Source organism: Pteropus vampyrus, unplaced genomic scaffold (assembly GCF_000151845.1).
Source record: "Pteropus vampyrus isolate Shadow unplaced genomic scaffold, Pvam_2.0 Scaffold311, whole genome shotgun sequence".
Lineage (NCBI taxonomy): Eukaryota > Metazoa > Chordata > Mammalia > Chiroptera > Pteropodidae > Pteropus > Pteropus vampyrus.
Genome location: NW_011889092.1, coordinates 476,659 through 496,248, shown reverse-complemented (window position 1 = coordinate 496,248; position 19,590 = coordinate 476,659). Strand labels below are relative to the sequence as shown.

Below are 19,590 nucleotides of genomic sequence, written 5' to 3'. Positions count from 1 at the left end.
CTTTGGTTCAAGTCCCTGACTCTTCTTTAGAGGTCCTGGTGAGGTAGGGCTTATTTGCTAACTCCTGCGGACTCTGCCAGATAGTCAGCTGATGCTGTAGGGAAGGAACAGCTTTGCTGTGAGGTTATCAGGGATGTGTCTGAAACACCAAGGCTCCCCATCTCAGCCCATCACCTGCTGCCTTTCTAAGGGTCCTACTCCAATAGTAACCTCTGCCATTTATTAACTTCAGGAAAGTTCACTTTTTATGTCTGTTTCTTCACCAGTAAAATAGATATAATGGTAGCACCTTTTGTTTTGAGGGTTAAGAGTTTATACATGCAAAGTGCTTAGAATGGTATCTGACACACAGCAAGCACTCAAATATCAGCTATTCCTGTCTCCTGGTTAATGGGAAAAAGTTGCTTGCTCTCACTGTCCTTACCACTGGTTCCCTCACCCAATGAAGTCTGCCTCCCATTTCCCCTTTTGTGCTGTCCTCCTTAATGTTAAAGCCATTGGATACAGGTTAGTCCATATGCTATTGGGCCTGTCTTAAGTGTCAGAGTGCTGACCACTCCTCTCTGAAACTCTGCTCTCACACTGCCTGTCTCCTGCCCCTCCACCTGTGACCAACTCTTCTCCTGCTCCTCTGTGGGTGTCTGTCCTGCCTGCCCTTTACATAGTAGTGATCTTTATGGTTCCATCTTGTGTGTGTGGTTCTCCCTTTCCATGCTCTCCCTGCTGCCCTTATCTATTTCCACAGATACTTATCTTCATAGCACATCTCGTCCTGAACTCCAGGCCTGGATGTCTTACAAGCACATGTCCAAAATGGAAATCTGCTCTTCTCCCCTGAAGAGGGGGAATGTAGGAATGGCAGGTACCCCTTCTCCCCTTTGACACTGTCATACTGGGTGGGTGAGGGGCTGGGCAAGTCCATTTCACTCGTGCCCACTTCCCCTCCCCTTGGCTCCATCACTTGCTTTACAAAAAAAATATTAGGCAAGTCACTATAACTCTGAGCCTGTTTCCTTACATGCAAAATAGAAATGATGATACCGACTTTAAAGATTTGTGATGAATGAAAGAAAAATGTATGTTAACTCCCTAGCACAAAGTAAATGCTCAATGAGTGGTAGTGTTCTTCTTTCCCTCTGTACCCTCCACTTCTGTTTCAACTGAGATTAAAGGTCTCATTCGGATGTAAAATATCCAAAAGATTAACCAGATAAATCAGGCTAGGCTAGGCTAATAAATGTGCTCCCAACACCTGAATCCAGTTCAAAGCATTACACTTTAGAGTGCTGGTGTTAATGGGAGAATCGGAGCACCTTGTCAGGGCAGATGAGTCTTCTAAAGGGTCTACCCATGCCCCTCAGTGCATCCATGAGGGTGGTAGCCACTGCTCATGCTTAGACTAGGCTGGCCTAAGCATCAGCATCCCAGAGATGGCTTCAGGGACTACTTGTGGGAAACACCAAAGGATACAGGAGGCTCTGCTTTGTGGAAACCTCTGATCTAGATGTTGCCTGCTTCTGCCTGATATCAGGGCAGTTGATGGGTGGCCTCTTATGGTTTTCCCTTTTGTTCCGGGAGGCTAGGTGTAGAGGGAATTTTTCGAAGCTATCAGCAGAGTCACTTAGTTCACTGGAGGCGGCTGCATTCTCAGCCTGGGCTGTTGGCTTGGGCTCCTGGTCCTGATCTGCTCTTGATGAGCAGGTATTGCTCTGTTGGGCTCCTGAAAGTGTCACGTGAGGGGTTAGCTGAAGGTCTGCTGAAGCAAGCTCTCCAACCCTGGCCTTAGAGCCCTCACCTTCATAAGAAACAAGACTTTGGCTAGCAGAACCCTGCCTACGCAGGTGGGAGTTGGCAGCTCTTTCTGGGCTGGACAGAAAGCTATTTCTGCCCTTGAGCTCCTCTCTGGCGCAAGGCTCTGGAGAAGGACAAGAGGGGCCTACCCTCTGCATCTCATCAGGCTGAAGGCTGATGATCTCACTTGTGTCCGACATGAAACTGGACCAAGGGCTAGTTTTGTCTGTTACAGTGGTGATCTCATTGAGTGTCCTGGGTTCAATGATGTCTTCTTCATAGTCTTCATCACTGTAGGCTGGGCCTGCCTCAGTGTCCTCACTGCTCTGCATCCTTGTAATGGGTACTGTGTTTCCCAGAGACTCATGGAACATTCCTCTTCCACTCGAAGTAGCTTCAAGAATAGGGGGAGGTGGGGAGTCTGTGCCTTCATCTAAAACTCTTGACAGGTCTGGAGTTGTACTTTGTACTTGTGTGGCTTCTGTGTCCTGAGCATTTGGGAGAGTGGTAACGTCTCTGCTTCGACTCCTGGCTCGGTGAGAACTCAAAGATGCTTGAGAATTCCTGGTGATAGTCTGCAGATCTGAACAGCAAGATACCACTCTTATTACAAGGTAGGGCCACAGACCATTCAACTTTCCCACACTAGCCTCTAGCTTCAGAAGTATTCTTGCAATCAGATTTTGAACGAATCTTAATAGTTAATCCACCCAAGAGTCAGTGAAACTATATTCAAGGCAGTACGATTTCTAGCATTTTATTCTAATATCAGAAGACCAAAATCTAATCTATTTAGAGTTGTGGTTACATCTGTAGAAACGCTTTCAGAGACTATCTGCTCCTGCTCAGGAATTCTTGGGAGCTGGGAGTCCTGGTGGGCATGTTCACGCTTCCATTTACTTCAGTAATTACCTATATTAAAAACCAAAATGAGAATCCACTTATTTACCTATTTGATGACAACTATTAGAACTATTTATTTTACCTATAAAACAAAAGCAAGGAAATATCTATCACCCAAATGATAAGGCAAGGGAGGTTTACAGAGAAAATGGAGGCAGCATGGTGTGTTGGAAAGAGCAGAGGCTTTGGAGCTGGTCAGTCTTTGGTTCAAATCTCTACCAACTTTGGGGTCACCAGCAAACTATCCTCTCTGAGTCTGTTTATCTTTAAAATGTGATTACCACCACCCTTTTCACAAAGTTTTGGTATAAAGAATACATGAGATAAGTGAGCACATATTGTGTGACACATACATAATACATGGAAGCTACTAGTCACCTCAAATTGTTTTGGGGATAAAATGAGAGAAAATAAACGATTAAAAAGGCTTAGTAAATTATATAGGTTTACATGATTATTTGAGAGGAGAAAGGAGTTGGAGGAACATTTGACTTCCAGGGGGCAGGTGTCACAGATCCCTCATAGCACCTAACAGAGCCCTCATCCCACAGGAGGTATTGGCTGAGTTTAATACATTGACAATTTTCAGGTCTCAAAGGACAGTGAATAGATGTATGAAGAGAGAACATCCCTACCTGCAAACAGGAACAGGAACCAGGAAGTAGACTTAGTTGATCCTGGTCCTTTGGCCTGAACTACTTTCTGTCTTGGAGCAGTCTTTCTGCTTTTTATAAACCAACTTGTCCTTTAAGACCCTGCTCTACTTCATCAACTCCAGGAAGCCCTGTCAGATGCACCAAATGGATAGGATGGCTATACAGCTTTGTTTTATATGGATGTACTTAAGAATATGCTACTGTATAACTGTTTGTCTGTATAAATCTCCTATCAGATTATGAGCTTCTCAAAGGCACAGATCATATATATGTGATTCATGTTGCAATTTCAGGGCCCAGCAAAGGACCTGGCACATAGATGTAGCATAAATGAAACCCCCACTCAGTAATTCCCTCTCGAGTTTCACTCATATCTACCTGTCTAATGACTTCTTCAAAAGCATATTGAGACATAATGGAGGCAGGTGGAGTTTGTTTGTTTAAACTGGTTTCCCTGATCCAATTGTCTTTTTCAAAATTCGTTCTACTTGTGAAAAATCAGTTCTAATTCTGTCATCTCGTTGCTTAGAACTTCCCATTTTCTTCTAGGATAAAGATTAAAGTCTCAAGCTTGCCTTCAAGGCCCTCCAGCTTCAGTCCTTCAATTCCTTCTCTCTCCTTCTTTAATATATATTCCTTTAAAGGGATTCTCTATTTGCTCTTATTTTGACCCCAAACAAGGCTCCCTCTGTTTTGCTCTTATGCTTTCTTTCTGGGGGGTAGTTTCTTTGGTTGACTACAGAATGTATGCTTGATGAAAGCAGAGACAATGCCTGTCTTAGCTACCACTGTATATTCCTGAAACTAGTAACACAATAATGCCTGGCATAGTTGGTGTCCAATAAATAGCTGACTGAATATTACTTGCAAGCAAGTGGAAGCCAAAATACAGAGTATACCTCTGGGGCCCTGGCTACCAAAAGTTTAAATATCTGGGAAAAGAAGGTAGGCAGAAGGTTGGTGTCTAATATAAATATTTCCCCCTTTGAACAGAGAAAATGGAACTTATCCATTCCTGCATACAATCTATACATTCTCCTTAATCAAAAATGACACCGAGTGCTAAAGGTGATGATCTAATTGATTTCTCAATACTCCCCAAAGCATGCCTGATATGTAAGTTTCCAGGGCTTAATGCTGGATTCTGATTCAGTAGGATGGGACAGGACACAGGAAACTGTATTTCAAAATAAGTACCTCAGGTGATTCTCACACTCAAGCAAGTCTGGAAATATTTGTTCTGGAGTGACCTCTGTTTGGGTTGCACAGTGAAATTACCTAGGGAGTGATGAAAATACTGACGCCCAGATCCCATCTTAGAGCTCCTGAAGCAAATGACCTATGGTGCAGCCTGGGCATCTAGATTTTTAAAAGCTCCCTCATTAATTCCAATATACAGCCAAAGTGAGAACCACTGCTTTACGTAATTTTTCACAGGGTAGACAATGGATTACCAACATCCAAAAGCATCTAGGGTGCTTGCTAAAAATGAGGACTTGTGGGCTTTGAGAATTAGAATTTTAAATATATCTGTAGTTGATTTTTTCTGAAAATGGAGTGGCATTAGTTCAAGAACTGCTACTGAAAAGCTCATCTAATCTACCCTGCCCTTTTTTTGGTTGGGGAAAACTTCAAGAGGGAAAGGGTATGCTCAGAGTCAATTAGTAAGTCCGTGCCTGAAACCTACCAAGGTCTCCTGCCCGGGTCTCCTGCCTTTCAGGTTCAATGCCTTTTCCATTGCTCATGTTCCTGTGCTATTATAAAACTACGCCTCTCCTTGTAAAAGGAAAATGATAAATGAATAAGAAAGTAAGATAGTAAAATCTATTGGTCTCTGTTAGTCATAGGGGCTTATCTGAGGGCAGACATTCAAATGCTTTTTGAATAGATACCCAGTGACCATACTCCTCACAAATGGGGCCCTAAGCCATACCCGTGATTAAGGAGCTGACTTGCAACACCAGGTTATTGGATTTCTCCAGGATGCACTGGCTCTCAGGGTCTAGGCTGCTAGCTCCTGGCCCATGACAGTCCCTATGGTTTTCCTGGCACTCCAAGATGGTCTGAGTCTGAGGACTGAGGGGAAGAACAGGCTTGATGAGCTTCTGGCTGAAGTACCGTTGGATCTGGTCTAGCTCACTCAGATTCCTCCTGTAGAAAAAGAAGGGGAGAAGAGGACAAAAAGGTCATTCACTGGGATTACAAGCATTTTTTATGTTCTCTGATATTCTACTGCTTGAGCTAGGACCTTAAAACCTCTCACCTGGTCTATTAATACTAGGACCTCTCTCTCCAACCCACCAATTCATCCTTAATTTCTCTGACTACAGTTGTGCTGCCAGGAACAACTTTCTTCCACTTCTCTCTGGCTAATGAGATTCCTCTTCTGATGTCCAGCAAAAATCCCACCTTCCTATAGGGAACCATTCTTTTTTTAATTGGGGGCCATCTATAATGTGAAATAATAACCACAATAAATCTAGTTAACATCCATCACTATATAGTTACAAATTTTTTCTTTTTAAATTTTTCATTTAGAATTGACAGTCAATATTATTTTATATTAGTTTCAGGTGTACAGCATAGCGGTTAGATATTTATATAATTTACAAAGTGATCCCCTTGATTAGTCTAGAACCCACCTGGCACTATACATAATTATTACGATATTGTTGACTATATTCCTATGCTGTATTTCATATCCCTGTGATGTAGGGAACCATTCTTGACCATCATTCCAATCTTCATGTCTTCTTACTGACAGAATAAGGCCTTACTCTGGGCTAACACTGACCTTTGCTACCTCATAACCATTCCTGATCCTTCAAGCAAGTGACCTCTGCTAGCAAGCCTTCCCTGACCCTCCAAGGTGGTTTAAGGGCCCCTCCTCTGTGCTCCACAGTTCTTTCTGTGCTCTTCAATCATATCACTTGTTTGTTTCACATTTATTTCCCCTGATGCACTATAAGCTCTGTGCTGATTCCTTTATATCTACTACACCCAGCATAGTTCTTGGCATGAAATAAATAAATGTTGAATGAATAAACAAACATGAATAAATTACTTTTAAAAACTTCTGTTCAAAAACCTTTAACAGGGCCACATTTATTCTTACCATTCTCCAATGAGAAATCACACCAATCACAACCACCATTTGCACAGAATTTTGTTTTATGCTTTCAGATACATTATTTTGTTTAATTCTCAGCCTATCAGTTGAAATAAATAACTATTGTTTTATAAATAAGAAATTTGAGAATCAGAGGATTTAAGTGATTTGTCCACAGCGAGTAGTAACTAGTACACAGCTACTCAAAATTTGGGACTCCAAGTCTTGGGCTTTTTCCATAATAGATGGGCCCTGTCCCAGCTATGTTTGCTCCTGTCTCACAGGTCTGAATGCTGGAACCTGAGTTCAAGCTACTCTCCTTGCTTTGTCCACATTTTATTCAACTTTTAAGGTGCACATATTTATCCTTTTCAAAGTTTATCACTCCAAATTACTCAGCTACCTCTCCCTTAAACTCCTTCGCTCTTGACATCTCCATCAACCTGCTGTCTTAGATTTTCCTTTAGTTTTCTCATTATGAGTTAGTTTAGTTTCCCTAACTAGGCCATGAGCATCTGGTAATAGAAGATATTATCTCACTCTTTTCTATTTCTCTAGTGTACTCAATGTGCCTTATACAATTGGCACAACATAGACACTATATACCTGTGAAGTAAACCAAAAAGCTTTCTATCCTTTTGTTAGGAACAGTCTACATGTCTTAGAATTAACTCCAAATCAAATGAGAGGACAAAGCTTGTCCTTATTCTGTCACTAGAAGTCATGACTCTATCAAATCACAATGGATTTACTTAGGTGTCTATATCTGGGTATATGCTACAAGGAATATGCCTATAGCAGAAACATATGTAATAATGATATAACAAATGTAAACATGGTGGAGCTTTAGAAAATATGCAAATACAACCAGCCTTGTCAGAGATTCTGGATATAGAACCTACTAATATCAAGCTACAATTTTCTCATCTGTGAAAAAGGTTAATACTTGCCCTGCAGGCCTCACAGGACTCAAATGAAATAGTTTTAGGGCTTTGTGAATCCAAGGAAGTAATGCAAAATTGGTATTATCTTGGTTCCTCTCCATTTGGTAGAAAATTCATCTAGAGCAGTGGTTCTCAAAACCTGGCAGCATCAGTATCACCTGAGGACTTATCAGAAATGCAAATTCTCAGGCCCTAATGAATTGAGAACTGTACAGGAGGGTCAGAGCTATCACTGTTTTAACAAGTCCTTTCATGTGATTCTGATACACACTGAATTTTGAGAACCACTGCTCTAGGGCAGCGGTTTTAAGCCTGGTGACTTGGCCCTGAAAAGACATTTGGTAACGTGTGGGAACACAACTAGGAGAGGTGCTACTGGTGTCTGGTGGACAGAGTCCAAGGATGCTGTTAAATATCACAAGACAGGTCCCACATAACAAAATATTTGGCCCAAAAGTCAACAGTGCTGAGGTTGAGAGAAACTGCTTTAGGTGAAGGAGAGTTTCTTTTTCTCTTTTCTCAGTGAGTTCTAAAATATGTGATGAGAATAACCCAATAAAATGCAGCCATACCATGATGCTCTTACTTAAATAGCCTCCAGTCTCTAGCTAAGAATTTAAAATGAGAATCTGAACATATTACTTACTTGTAATGTAAGTCTGAGCAGTTTTCCATAGTTTATAGAATAACTGCTCAATCCTTTTTAACCCATGTTCCACCCATCAAAAATACTTTGCCAATCTTTCTTTTCTGAGCTTGCTTTATGAAACCAAATAATAGGTTAGTTTTTTCCAAATAAAAAAATTTTTAAATATTTTTTCCTCAAACTTTACACACACTCTTCCTCCCCTCCCCACCACTTTCTACTTGAGAATCATTGTTTTAAAAGTTCAAACTCTTAGTCTGATATTCTAGGCCCTTCAAGATCTGACCCCTACAGAACTCAACCCGTTTCTTAATGTTATGTTCAGTTTTATCTTAATTACACTGCTGGTATTTCCTCATACTGGACTATGCCTCTGGGCCTTAGCATGTTTCTTCTGCACAGAATGCCCTTCGCATTTGTTGACCTGTTCCTTCAAAGACCGTTTAAAGAAGTCCAAATGTGACTTCTTTAAATCTTACCAAGACCATACTAGAATGTTATTCATTTCTCCATCTACCCTCAGCCAGGAAATCTGTAGCTCTTATCCCACATTATTATCATTATCTGGCAATATGGCTATCTCCTTCACAGGGAATGGCAGAGCCAGAATTGGAAGTCAAGTCTACCTGGCTCTGAAGCCAAGTCTTTCCCACTGCACCACACTCCCTACTAGATAATCCAGGGGTGGATCCAGATGATCTGTAATGGCCCTTTCAATTCCCACAGTGCTTCTCTGGCTCAGATGCTGACTAAACTAAGAAAGAGACAGGGAAAGCATTAACAGTACAGATGCTGGTCTGGAAGAATCCAGTGGTTGTGAGGATAAAGATAGTGGGCAGAATGAGGCTTTGTAACCTGTAAAGTAGATGAGAGACTGTGTAGATATGAGGGTAGTTATCATTAAGCTTGGTGAATAATCTTAAGTTCCTATATTTAAAGGTCCCTGAGCTGAGACAGATTCATCTATGAGGAATCCTGTGAGGCTCCAGGGTCATCCTAGACACTACTGTGCACAAAAGGCCCTATTAAACCTCCCAGAGTAGTGGTAGCTAATGCAAGAGCTGTACTGCAGGTTGCCACTGCCCATTCACCTTGTGCTCCACTATGGTTTCTTGTGTCTTTTCTCAGCAGAGGGACTCACCTGAGAGAAGTCAAAATGGAAGGATGGGAGGACAATGGCGATGTGGTCAGTTTGTCTCTACTTGGCAAGATTGCCTCTCCCTGTTGCAGGGATTCATGAAATCGGCGGATGTTCTGCACGTGCTCTTCATGGCGTGATGCCTGGTTTCTTGCGGTACTGCTTCTGTTAGAAATAAATGAGGGCAAATAAACGCCTAACCAAGGAGAAAACTCCTAGTATGACAATGAATAAATCAACTTCCTGAAATGGTTGGGAACCACTAACCATAGTTCCAGATTCATCAACAATTGCTTGGATTACAACTATCTCTTAAATAATCTTGCCTTTAGTCTTACCCATTCCCCTTTAATAAATTCTCCACATTATAGCCTGAGTGATTTTTTAAAAACATGGAATAACATGAAATAACAATAACAAAAACAACATTTATGGAGTTCTTATTACGTGCCAAGCACTGTTCTAAGCATTCAATGTGTACTAACTTATCACCATCATTCTTTTCTAGCTTTGGCTTCTCTTTTTTATCTATAGAACAAATTTCAAATTCCTTAGCATGGTATTCAAGAACTTGACCCCAGCAATAATCTTCCTTTTTAATAACAGCTTCATTAAGCTATAATTCACATATACAACTCACCCATTTAAAGTGAAAAATTTAATAGCTTTTAGTAAATACAGGGTTGTGCAACCATCATCACAATCAAATTTAGAACATTTTCATCATTTTCATCACCTCCAAAAGAAACTCTAGACCCATCAGCAATTGCTCAGTATTTCTTCTTCCCTTCCTAACCCCTACCCAAACCTCCTAGCCCTAGGCAACTGCTAATCTGCTTTCTGTCTCTACAAATTTGTCTAATCTGGATAGTTCCTATAAATAGAATCTTATAGAATGTGCTCTTTTGTGACTGGCTTCTTCCGTTTAGTATAATGTTATCAAAACTTCATCCACGTTGTAGTATTTGTTAGGAACAGTCTACATGTCTTAGAATTAACTCCAAATCAAATGAGAGGACAAAGCTTGTCCTTATTCTGTCACTAGAAGTCATGACTCTATCAAATCACAATGGATTTACTTAGGTGTCTATATCTGGGTATATGCCACAAGGAATATGCCTATAGCAGAAACATATGTAATAATGATATAACAAATGTAAACATGGTGGAGCTTTAGAAAATATGCAAATACAACCAGCCTTGTCAGAGATTCTGGATATAGAACCTACTAATATCAAGCTACAATTTTCTCATCTGTGAAAAAGGTTAATACTTGCCCTGCAGGCCTCATAGGACTCAAATGAAATAGTTTTAGGGCTTTGTGAATCCAAGGAAGTAATGCAAAATTGGTATTATCTTGGTTCCTCTCCATTTGGTAGAAAATTCATCTAGAGCAGTGGTTCTCAAAACCTGGCAGCATCAGTATCACCTGAGGACTTATCAGAAATGCAAATTCTCAGGCCCTAATGAATTGAGAACTGTACAGGAGGGTCAGAGCTATCACTGTTTTAACAAGTCCTTTCATGTGATTCTGATACACACTGAATTTTGAGAACCACTGCTCTAGGGCAGTGGTTTTAAGCCTGGTGACTTGGCCCTGAAAAGACATTTGGTAACGTGTGGGAACACAACTAGGAGAGGTGCTACTGGTGTCTGGTGGACAGAGTCCAAGGATGCTGTTAAATATCACAAGACAGGTCCCACATAACAAAATATTTGGCCCAAAAGTCAACAGTGCTGAGGTTGAGAGAAACTGCTTTAGGTGAAGGAGAGTTTCTTTTTCTCTTTTCTCAGTGAGTTCTAAAATATGTGATGAGAATAACCCAATAAAATGCAGCCATACCATGATGCTCTTACTTAAATAGCCTCCAGTCTCTAGCTAAGAATTTAAAATGAGAATCTGAACATATTACTTACTTGTAATGTAAGTCTGAGCAGTTTTCCATAGTTTATAGAATAACTGCTCAATCCTTTTTAACCCATGTTCCACCATCAAAAATACTTTGCCAATCTTTCTTTTCTGAGCTTGCTTTATGAAACCAAATAATAGGTTAGTTTTTTCCAAATAAAAAAATTTTTAAATATTTTTTCCTCAAACTTTACACACACTCTTCCTCCTCTCCCCACCACTTTCTACTTGAGAATCATTGTTTTAAAAGTTCAAACTCTTAGTCTGATATTCTAGGCCCTTCAAGATCTGACCCCTACAGAACTCAACCCGTTTCTTAATGTTATGTTCAGTTTTATCTTAATTACACTGCTGGTATTTCCTCATACTGGACTATGCCTCTGGGCCTTAGCATGTTTCTTCTGCACAGAATGCCCTTCGCATTTGTTGACCTGTTCCTTCAAAGACCATTTAAAGAAGTCCAAATGTGACTTCTTTAAATCTTACCAAGACCATACTAGAATGTTATTCATTTCTCCATCTACCCTCAGCCAGGAAATCTGTAGCTCTTATCCCACATTATTATCATTATCTGGCAATAAGGCTATCTCCTTCACAGGGAATGGCAGAGCCAGAATTGGAAGTCAAGTCTACCTGGCTCTGAAGCCAAGTCTTTCCCACTGCACCACACTCCCTACTAGATAATCCAGGGGTGGATCCAGATGATCTGTAATGGCCCTTTCAATTCCCACAGTGCTTCTCTGGCTCAGATGCTGACTAAACTAAGAAAGAGACAGGGAAAGCATTAACAGTACAGATGCTGGTCTGGAAGAATCCAGTGGTTGTGAGGATAAAGATAGTGGGCAGAATGAGGCTTTGTAACCTGTAAAGTAGATGAGAGACTGTGTAGATATGAGGGTAGTTATCATTAAGCTTGGTGAATAATCTTAAGTTCCTATATTTAAAGGTCCCTGAGCTGAGACAGATTCATCTATGAGGAATCCTGTGAGGCTCCAGGGTCATCCTAGACACTACTGTGCACAAAAGGCCCTATTAAACCTCCCAGAGTAGTGGTAGCTAATGCAAGAGCTGTACTGCAGGTTGCCACTGCCCATTCACCTTGTGCTCCACTATGGTTTCTTGTGTCTTTTCTCAGCAGAGGGACTCACCTGAGAGAAGTCAAAATGGAAGGATGGGAGGACAATGGCGATGTGGTCAGTTTGTCTCTACTTGGCAAGATTGCCTCTCCCTGTTGCAGGGATTCATGAAATCGGCGGATGTTCTGCACGTGCTCTTCATGGCGTGATGCCTGGTTTCTTGCGGTACTGCTTCTGTTAGAAATAAATGAGGGCAAATAAACGCCTAACCAAGGAGAAAACTCCTAGTATGACAATGAATAAATCAACTTCCTGAAATGGTTGGGAACCACTAACCATAGTTCCAGATTCATCAACAATTGCTTGGATTACAACTATCTCTTAAATAATCTTGCCTTTAGTCTTACCCATTCCCCTTTAATAAATTCTCCACATTATAGCCTGAGTGATTTTTTAAAAACATGGAATAACATGAAATAACAATAACAAAAACAACATTTATGGAGTTCTTATTACGTGCCAAGCACTGTTCTAAGCATTCAATGTGTACTAACTTATCACCATCATTCTTTTCTAGCTTTGGCTTCTCTTTTTTATCTATAGAACAAATTTCAAATTCCTTAGCATGGTATTCAAGAACTTGACCCCAGCAATAACCTTCCTTTTTAATAACAGCTTCATTAAGCTATAATTCACATATACAACTCACCCATTTAAAGTGAAAAATTTAATAGCTTTTAGTAAATACAGGGTTGTGCAACCATCATCACAATCAAATTTAGAACATTTTCATCATTTTCATCACCTCCAAAAGAAACTCTAGACCCATCAGCAATTGCTCAGTATTTCTTCTTCCCTTCCTAACCCCTACCCAAACCTCCTAGCCCTAGGCAACTGCTAATCTGCTTTCTGTCTCTACAAATTTGTCTAATCTGGATAGTTTCTATAAATAGAATCTTATAGAATGTGCTCTTTTGTGACTGGCTTCTTCCGTTTAGTATAATGTTATCAAAACTTCATCCATGTTGTAGTATATATCAGTACTTCATTCCTTCTCATGGCTGAATAATTTTCCATTGTATAAATAAATCACATTTTGTTCGTGTACTCATCAGTCAATGGACATTTTGGGTGTTCCTATTTTTTGGTTATTAGAAATAATGCTGCTATATTCGTGCATAAATTTCTGTGTGGACATAGTTTCCATTTTTCTTGGGTACACACATACATACATACATACATACATACATACATACATACATACATACATACATACATACATACATACATACATACGCTTAGGAGTGAAACTACTGAATCATAAGGTTACCCTACGTTTAACCTTTTAAGGACTTGCCAGACTGTTTCCCAAAGTGGCTGTACCATTTTAAAATCTCATTGGCCATGTATAAGAGTTCAAATTTCTTAACATCCTCCCTAACACCTACGATATTTGTCTTTTTGATAATAGCCATATAATCATATACTGGGTGTAAAGTGGTATTTCATTATGGTTTTCATTTACATTTCAAGTATGTTTTCACTGGCCATTTGTATATCTTCTTTGGAGATATGTTTATTCAGATTACTTGCCCATTTTTAACTGAGTTATCTGCTTTTTATTATTGAGTTGTAAGAATTCTTTATATATTCTGGATACAAGTCCCTTATAAGAATTATGATTTGCAAATATTTTCTCTCATTCTATTGGTTATTTTTTCACTTTTTGAGGGTATTGTTTGTAGCATGAAAGTTTTTAATTTTGATAAATTACATTTATTTATTTTTTTGTTGCTTCTGCTTTTAGTATAATATCTGAAGAATCACTGCCTAGTCCAAGGTCATGAAGATTTACCCCTACATTTTCTCTCAAGAGTTTTATAGTTTTAGCTCTTACATTTAGATATATAATCTATTTGGAGTTCATTTTTATATATGGTGTGAGGAAGGGATCCAACTTCAATCTTTTACATATGATAATAAACATTGTTCCAGCACCATTTGTTGAAAAGACTATTTTTTCCTCATTAAACCATCTGGGCATCTTTGACATCATGCTATCCTTGGCACAAGGATAGCATGATGTCAAATTCTATTCCACTGATCTATATTCCTATCCTTATTCCAGTATCACACTATTTTGTTTACTGTAGCTTTGTAGTTTTGAAATCAGGAACTTTGTTCTTCTTTTTCAAGATTGTTTTGCCTATTCTGTGTCCCTTGAATTCTCATATGAATTTTAAGACTAGCTTGCCCATCTCCATAAGGAATCCAGCAGAGATTGTGCTGAATCTGTAATTTAGGGAGTACTGCCATCTTAATAATATTGTCTTCCAATCCATGAATATGGTGTCTTTCTATTTATTTAAACCTTCTTTAATTTCTTTCAAAAATGTTTTATAGTTTTCAGAGAATAAGTTTGTACTATTTTTGTTAAATTTATTCTTAAATATGTTTATTCTTTTTGATGCTATTGCAAATGGAATTGTTTTTCCAATTTCATTTTGGACTATTCATTGCAGATGTATAGACATATAATTGATTTAGTATGTTATGTTTTAAAAGTTACTCAGTTTAAATTTCTAATGGTAAACAATTGATAGATATAACCTACATATACAAACCTCTTTGAAGTCATCAATTTTTAAGAGTATAAAGGGGTTCTGAAGTAGGTATGTTTGAGAACTACTGCTTTACCAGAATATAACCAATATATAATAAACTTTACATATTTAAAGAGTACAATGTGATGAATTTTGACATATATTTACATCTAAGGAAAGTATTACCACATCAAGATAATGTACATATCCAACAGCCCTAAGTTTCCTTCTATCCTTTGTAATTCTTTCCTCCTTGCTTCATTCATCCTGCTTTGTCCCTAGGCAACCACTGATTTGCTTTCTGTCACTATAGATTACTATGCATTTTATAGAATTTTACATAAAAGAAATCATATACAATGTATTTTTTCCCAGCATAATTATTTTGAGATTAATTTTGTTGTATATCAATAGTGCCTTTTTATCTGTGAGTGTAGTCCATTGTATGAATATACCACAATTTGGCTAGCCTTGGATGGATGGGTAGTTTAGAATATGTCATTTTGATATGTCCCCTTTGAAAGAGGTACAGACATTTTTATGTAGACAAAAAGCAAACTATTAAACTTTTAGCTTTTACAATTATTAAATAGTGGCCTCACCATTGATCTATATATATTTCTATCCTTGTACTAGTATCTTCATCCTACCCATGTGTCTCACTGATTGGCTATGATCAAAGTAACACCTATAAAATAGATAACAGAGAAATTATCTACACCTGGGATTTAGGATTTGGCAGACACATGGGCTCCCTTTATGCAGAGGGTAGAGGCTCTCCTTCACATGGTGAGCAGGTAGAAAGCTACACAGCACAGAAATGACCCTTAGAGTAGTTAAGCAGTATTAGAGAATGTGTTTCTTGGAATATATTTAGGTTCTACTCAGTAACTGCTGCTGTAGAAGTAGCTGCTATAAGGGAAGGTCCCCATCTTCTCCCTGAAGTGGAAAGACACTAGAAAGACTGGAGGAGGCAGGGGGATTCCAAATGGCACTAGGGCCTAGAAGGGACCAGGGCGGAAAGAAGCAATCTTATTCTGAGACCCTGCCCTTTGACAGAACGGAATACGCTCTAGCTGTGATATCCATATGCATATCCATTTGCATTGGTTGGCTTGGTGAAAAGGATGGGCCTGTTGCTTTTTACAAAATAACCTGGAACATATATTTGGGAGGGAAAGATCATATGTTTCTCACATAGCTGATGACTGATTTTAGGGATAAAGGTTATAGGCCTCTGAGGAAAATAAAAAGGTGTCCTTTGCATTGAAGTTATCCTTTTGATAGCAGTAAAAGTTCTAGTTCCCATATTATAAAAACTTTATTTTCATAAGGTCTTGGGATTCCCAGGGGTTTGACAGAAGGTCAATAAAGCTCTTTCCCTGTCTCTAGTTTCTTCCTCTCATAAAGGAAAGAAAGAAATGACAAACCAGTTCTCACACTTCCACTCTCTGACACCATTTCTTTCTATCAGCAAGAAATCACTCACCTCCCAGGAGAGGAGAAATCAAGCTCCTTTGATGATGTGTGAGCAAGTTGTTCTGGGGTCTGTCTTGCAATGCAGCTGGGGAATGCAGCATACATATCAGAGATAGGGAAGGAAAAGGGACTGTATTTTGGGATCTGTAGAAGCGATGAGAAAAATGGTATATTTGTCACGACAAATCCTTTTGGAACAAGGTAGTAGAAAAATCTGCAAAATTTATTGTATGTGTATAAGCATATTTTACTGAGTATCTTCTCAGTATTATTATCTCAGTACATATCTCGTAATTTACTGAATATGTCTTGAACACTGTACTAAGCAATTTATATCTATTTTCTTATTTAAACTTCATAATAATCTTATGAGGTAGGTACTAATATTATTCTCATTTTATACAGTATGCTATCCAATTGCTTTTTATTACTTTATCTATATTTGTGCTCTTGTTCCTCCAGTTAGTTTGTAAACTCCCAGCTGTATATCATCTTACATATACTTCACATGTGAGAATAATCTGGCTGCGCTATTTCTTTTCTCATGATCACCACGGTTGATGTGAAGAAAAGACCTTACAATATAGGGACCATTTAATTCTTTGTCATTTTCTCATGTGTTCATTCATGCGTGTATTCATTCATCCACTATTTAGCAATGCCCACTCTGCTAGACCCTGGGCCAGGCATGTGGGATAAAAGAGATGAAAAAAAGTCTTTGCCTTGATAGAATTACCCTATCTGGGACAGTCTGGAAAACTCTCCTTTCCTTTATAGGTAAATTCCCTAAAAGAGTCGTCTCTGCTAACTATCAATTCCTCTCTTCCCATTCCCTCTCTTTTAATTATTTTTTTTTTATGATAGACCAGTGATTTTAATGTAATAGTTTTTTAAAAAGTTCGATCAATATGGTTTCAGATTTTATACTACAACTAATCTTATTTTATTTAAAAACTAAGATATAATTCATATCTTATAAAGTTCACCCTTTGAAAGTGTTCAGTACAGTGAGTTTCAGTATATTCAGAGATGTACATTGTACATCCATCTATGTAGTTCCAGAACATTTTTCATTACCCCCAAAAGGTCATGAGATCATTATGAGACACAAATATATAAAGTGTTCTGTAAGCTGGAAAGTACCAATCACATGAAAAAGATCTTCTTATAGGTTTTACTCAGTAGATCCCTTACTGTTTAAGGATGTGAATCAGGACACATACCAGTGATCCTTGGGTCTCCACAACACGTCTTGCTTGCCTTTCTTCTTTGAAGTGCATCAAACTCTCCAAAGGGGAGACAGCAACTTTTATTTGCCCCTGGCACTCTCCACTGAAGTCTGTGATGTTGTACCAGCCACAGACAAACTGGAAGCCAGAGAGAAGCGGGGAGAGGTCCACCGAGGCAAAGCCAATCACCCTCTCCTCATCTGTAGAAAAGAGAAGAACTGGGCATTGTGGCTGGGCATGTCCTGCCACTGAGATTAAAGGCTATCTACACACAGAGGAACTGACTCGGGGAGGAATCAGTGCTTCCAAAACCAACAGAAAAGACAAATAATGAGACTGACTCGGGGAGGAATCAGTGCTTCCAAAACCAACAGAAAAGACAAATAATGAGGATGAGAGAGACAATGACAATCTGCTTTCACTGTTATGAATTCCCTTTTTGTATGGAAGGGAAAAGCTGACAGAGTAGAGTTTTATTCTCTTGATACAAACAACTGGAAAACACCCCTTAAACAGAAGAAAAATCGTTGTCCTTGGAATTATGAGAAATTTACATTTTCCTATTTATACTTGTCTGTATTTTCCAAAATTTTTATAATATACATATATTTTGTATTTAAAAACAAAAGTGACATAAATCTCAAAAGAGAGACAAATAACTCTCTGGAAAGCCAGCACAGGGGTGCAAAATGAGCTTGGGCTCTGGTTCATAAGGGGGCTCCTTTTAATAACTGAAGATCCTTCTTGGCTGGAAAAGCTACCATTCAATGACCTTCATTCTGAGACTCACTGCTTCTTATTTCTCATTTCTGACATGAAAGTAGCTGGGGATAAACACTCCAAGTTCCTGTTTTACATAGGCTTCATCCTCTACACAGAATATCAAAGGCTAACTCTACCAAACATGGACACAATTCTCAGTTTCCAAATTGCTAAATAAATCAAGGGATGCAAATTTTCAAGAGTGGTCATGAGTTTCTCAGTTCCTTGCGCACACTGCTGGTGAAACTGAACTCATCACATACTGTCTAATATTTGTTTACACAGCTTGCTCTTCTTTAGACTGGGACCTACCAAAAAGCTGAGACCAGATACTTTAAGTTCCCTACACTCTCTGTACCTGGCATAACAGCTTCCAACATCATGAAGAAATTGATAAACATCCACTGAGAACATGAATGAACTGGTCATTGTAGACTGGGACAAAGTAGCAGTGTGCCACAACAGCAATCTGAGCATGGCTTTGAACTGAAAACACACTACTTTAACTCCCTGAGCCTCAAGTCTCCAATATATCAGAAATACTGTATCTGATTTAAGATCCCTTTCAACTTGGATAGTCTTAGATTCTAGGAATGCTTAAAGTTGTATTCCCCAGAGTAGATAATTCTTATCTACTGGGGATGAAGAGTGATGGCTCAAGCCATTAATCTGCACTCCCAAGATTTGTTATAGCTTTGCAAAGAAAACTAATCTTGCTTTCTTTGGTTATTGGAAATGTAACTTGTTCTTGATATACTCTAACTTTAGGTCTAGGTAACACCACTTGGAGGGTTCTGCCTAACATGAAAGCACTACGCCCCAAACATACTTAAGCAGAAATCTGATTAAGTTGATCATCGAGAAAGACAATAGCTTTGAAGAGCTAAATTTAACATCAGACTTAGCAGGACGACTTACCATTCTCCCTTTGCAGTTCTAGTCATCTTGAACTTCTCTCATGCTCTTTCTTTACTCTACGCTTTTGTATTTGCCATTCCCTCTGACTATAGTATGTCCTGCCCCTTCATTTCTCAGTTTACGTATGTATGCTTCAGGAAGCCTAATCTGACATCCTAGGTTAGCTGTCCCCTACCAGATCACCCTGTATCTGCCTAATCACACTATACTGTTAGACTACAAGCTCTGTGAAATCAGAGACCATAGTCTCTCTTATTTTACTTTTGTATCCCTAGCACTTAGCATAGTGAAGGTTATATAGCCAGTCAGAACTGGGTCAAATCCTAGCTCCATCAATATTTAATAGGTCTATGACCCCTTAGTCAAGCCACTAAACTTCCTTGGGCCACAGCTTTTATATGTACAAAACTGAACTAATTATATTGTT

General features: G+C 39.0%; 1 protein-coding gene across 1 annotated transcript in view; it reads right to left on the bottom strand.

Moving 5' to 3' along the window:
* Window positions 1-19,590, bottom strand: part of C2CD3 (C2 calcium dependent domain containing 3) — a 116,883-nt gene that overhangs the window by 14,343 nt on the left and 82,950 nt on the right. The window contains exons 26-30 of the mRNA XM_023521673.1: window positions 17,478-17,744; window positions 16,265-16,398; window positions 12,245-12,406; window positions 5,284-5,501; window positions 1,471-2,374 (exon numbers count right to left, since the gene is read on the bottom strand). Coding sequence (XP_023377441.1) covers window positions 1,471-2,374; window positions 5,284-5,501; window positions 12,245-12,406; window positions 16,265-16,398; window positions 17,478-17,744 — 1,685 coding nt within the window. The remainder of the gene's footprint in view (window positions 1-1,470; window positions 2,375-5,283; window positions 5,502-12,244; window positions 12,407-16,264; window positions 16,399-17,477; window positions 17,745-19,590) is intronic.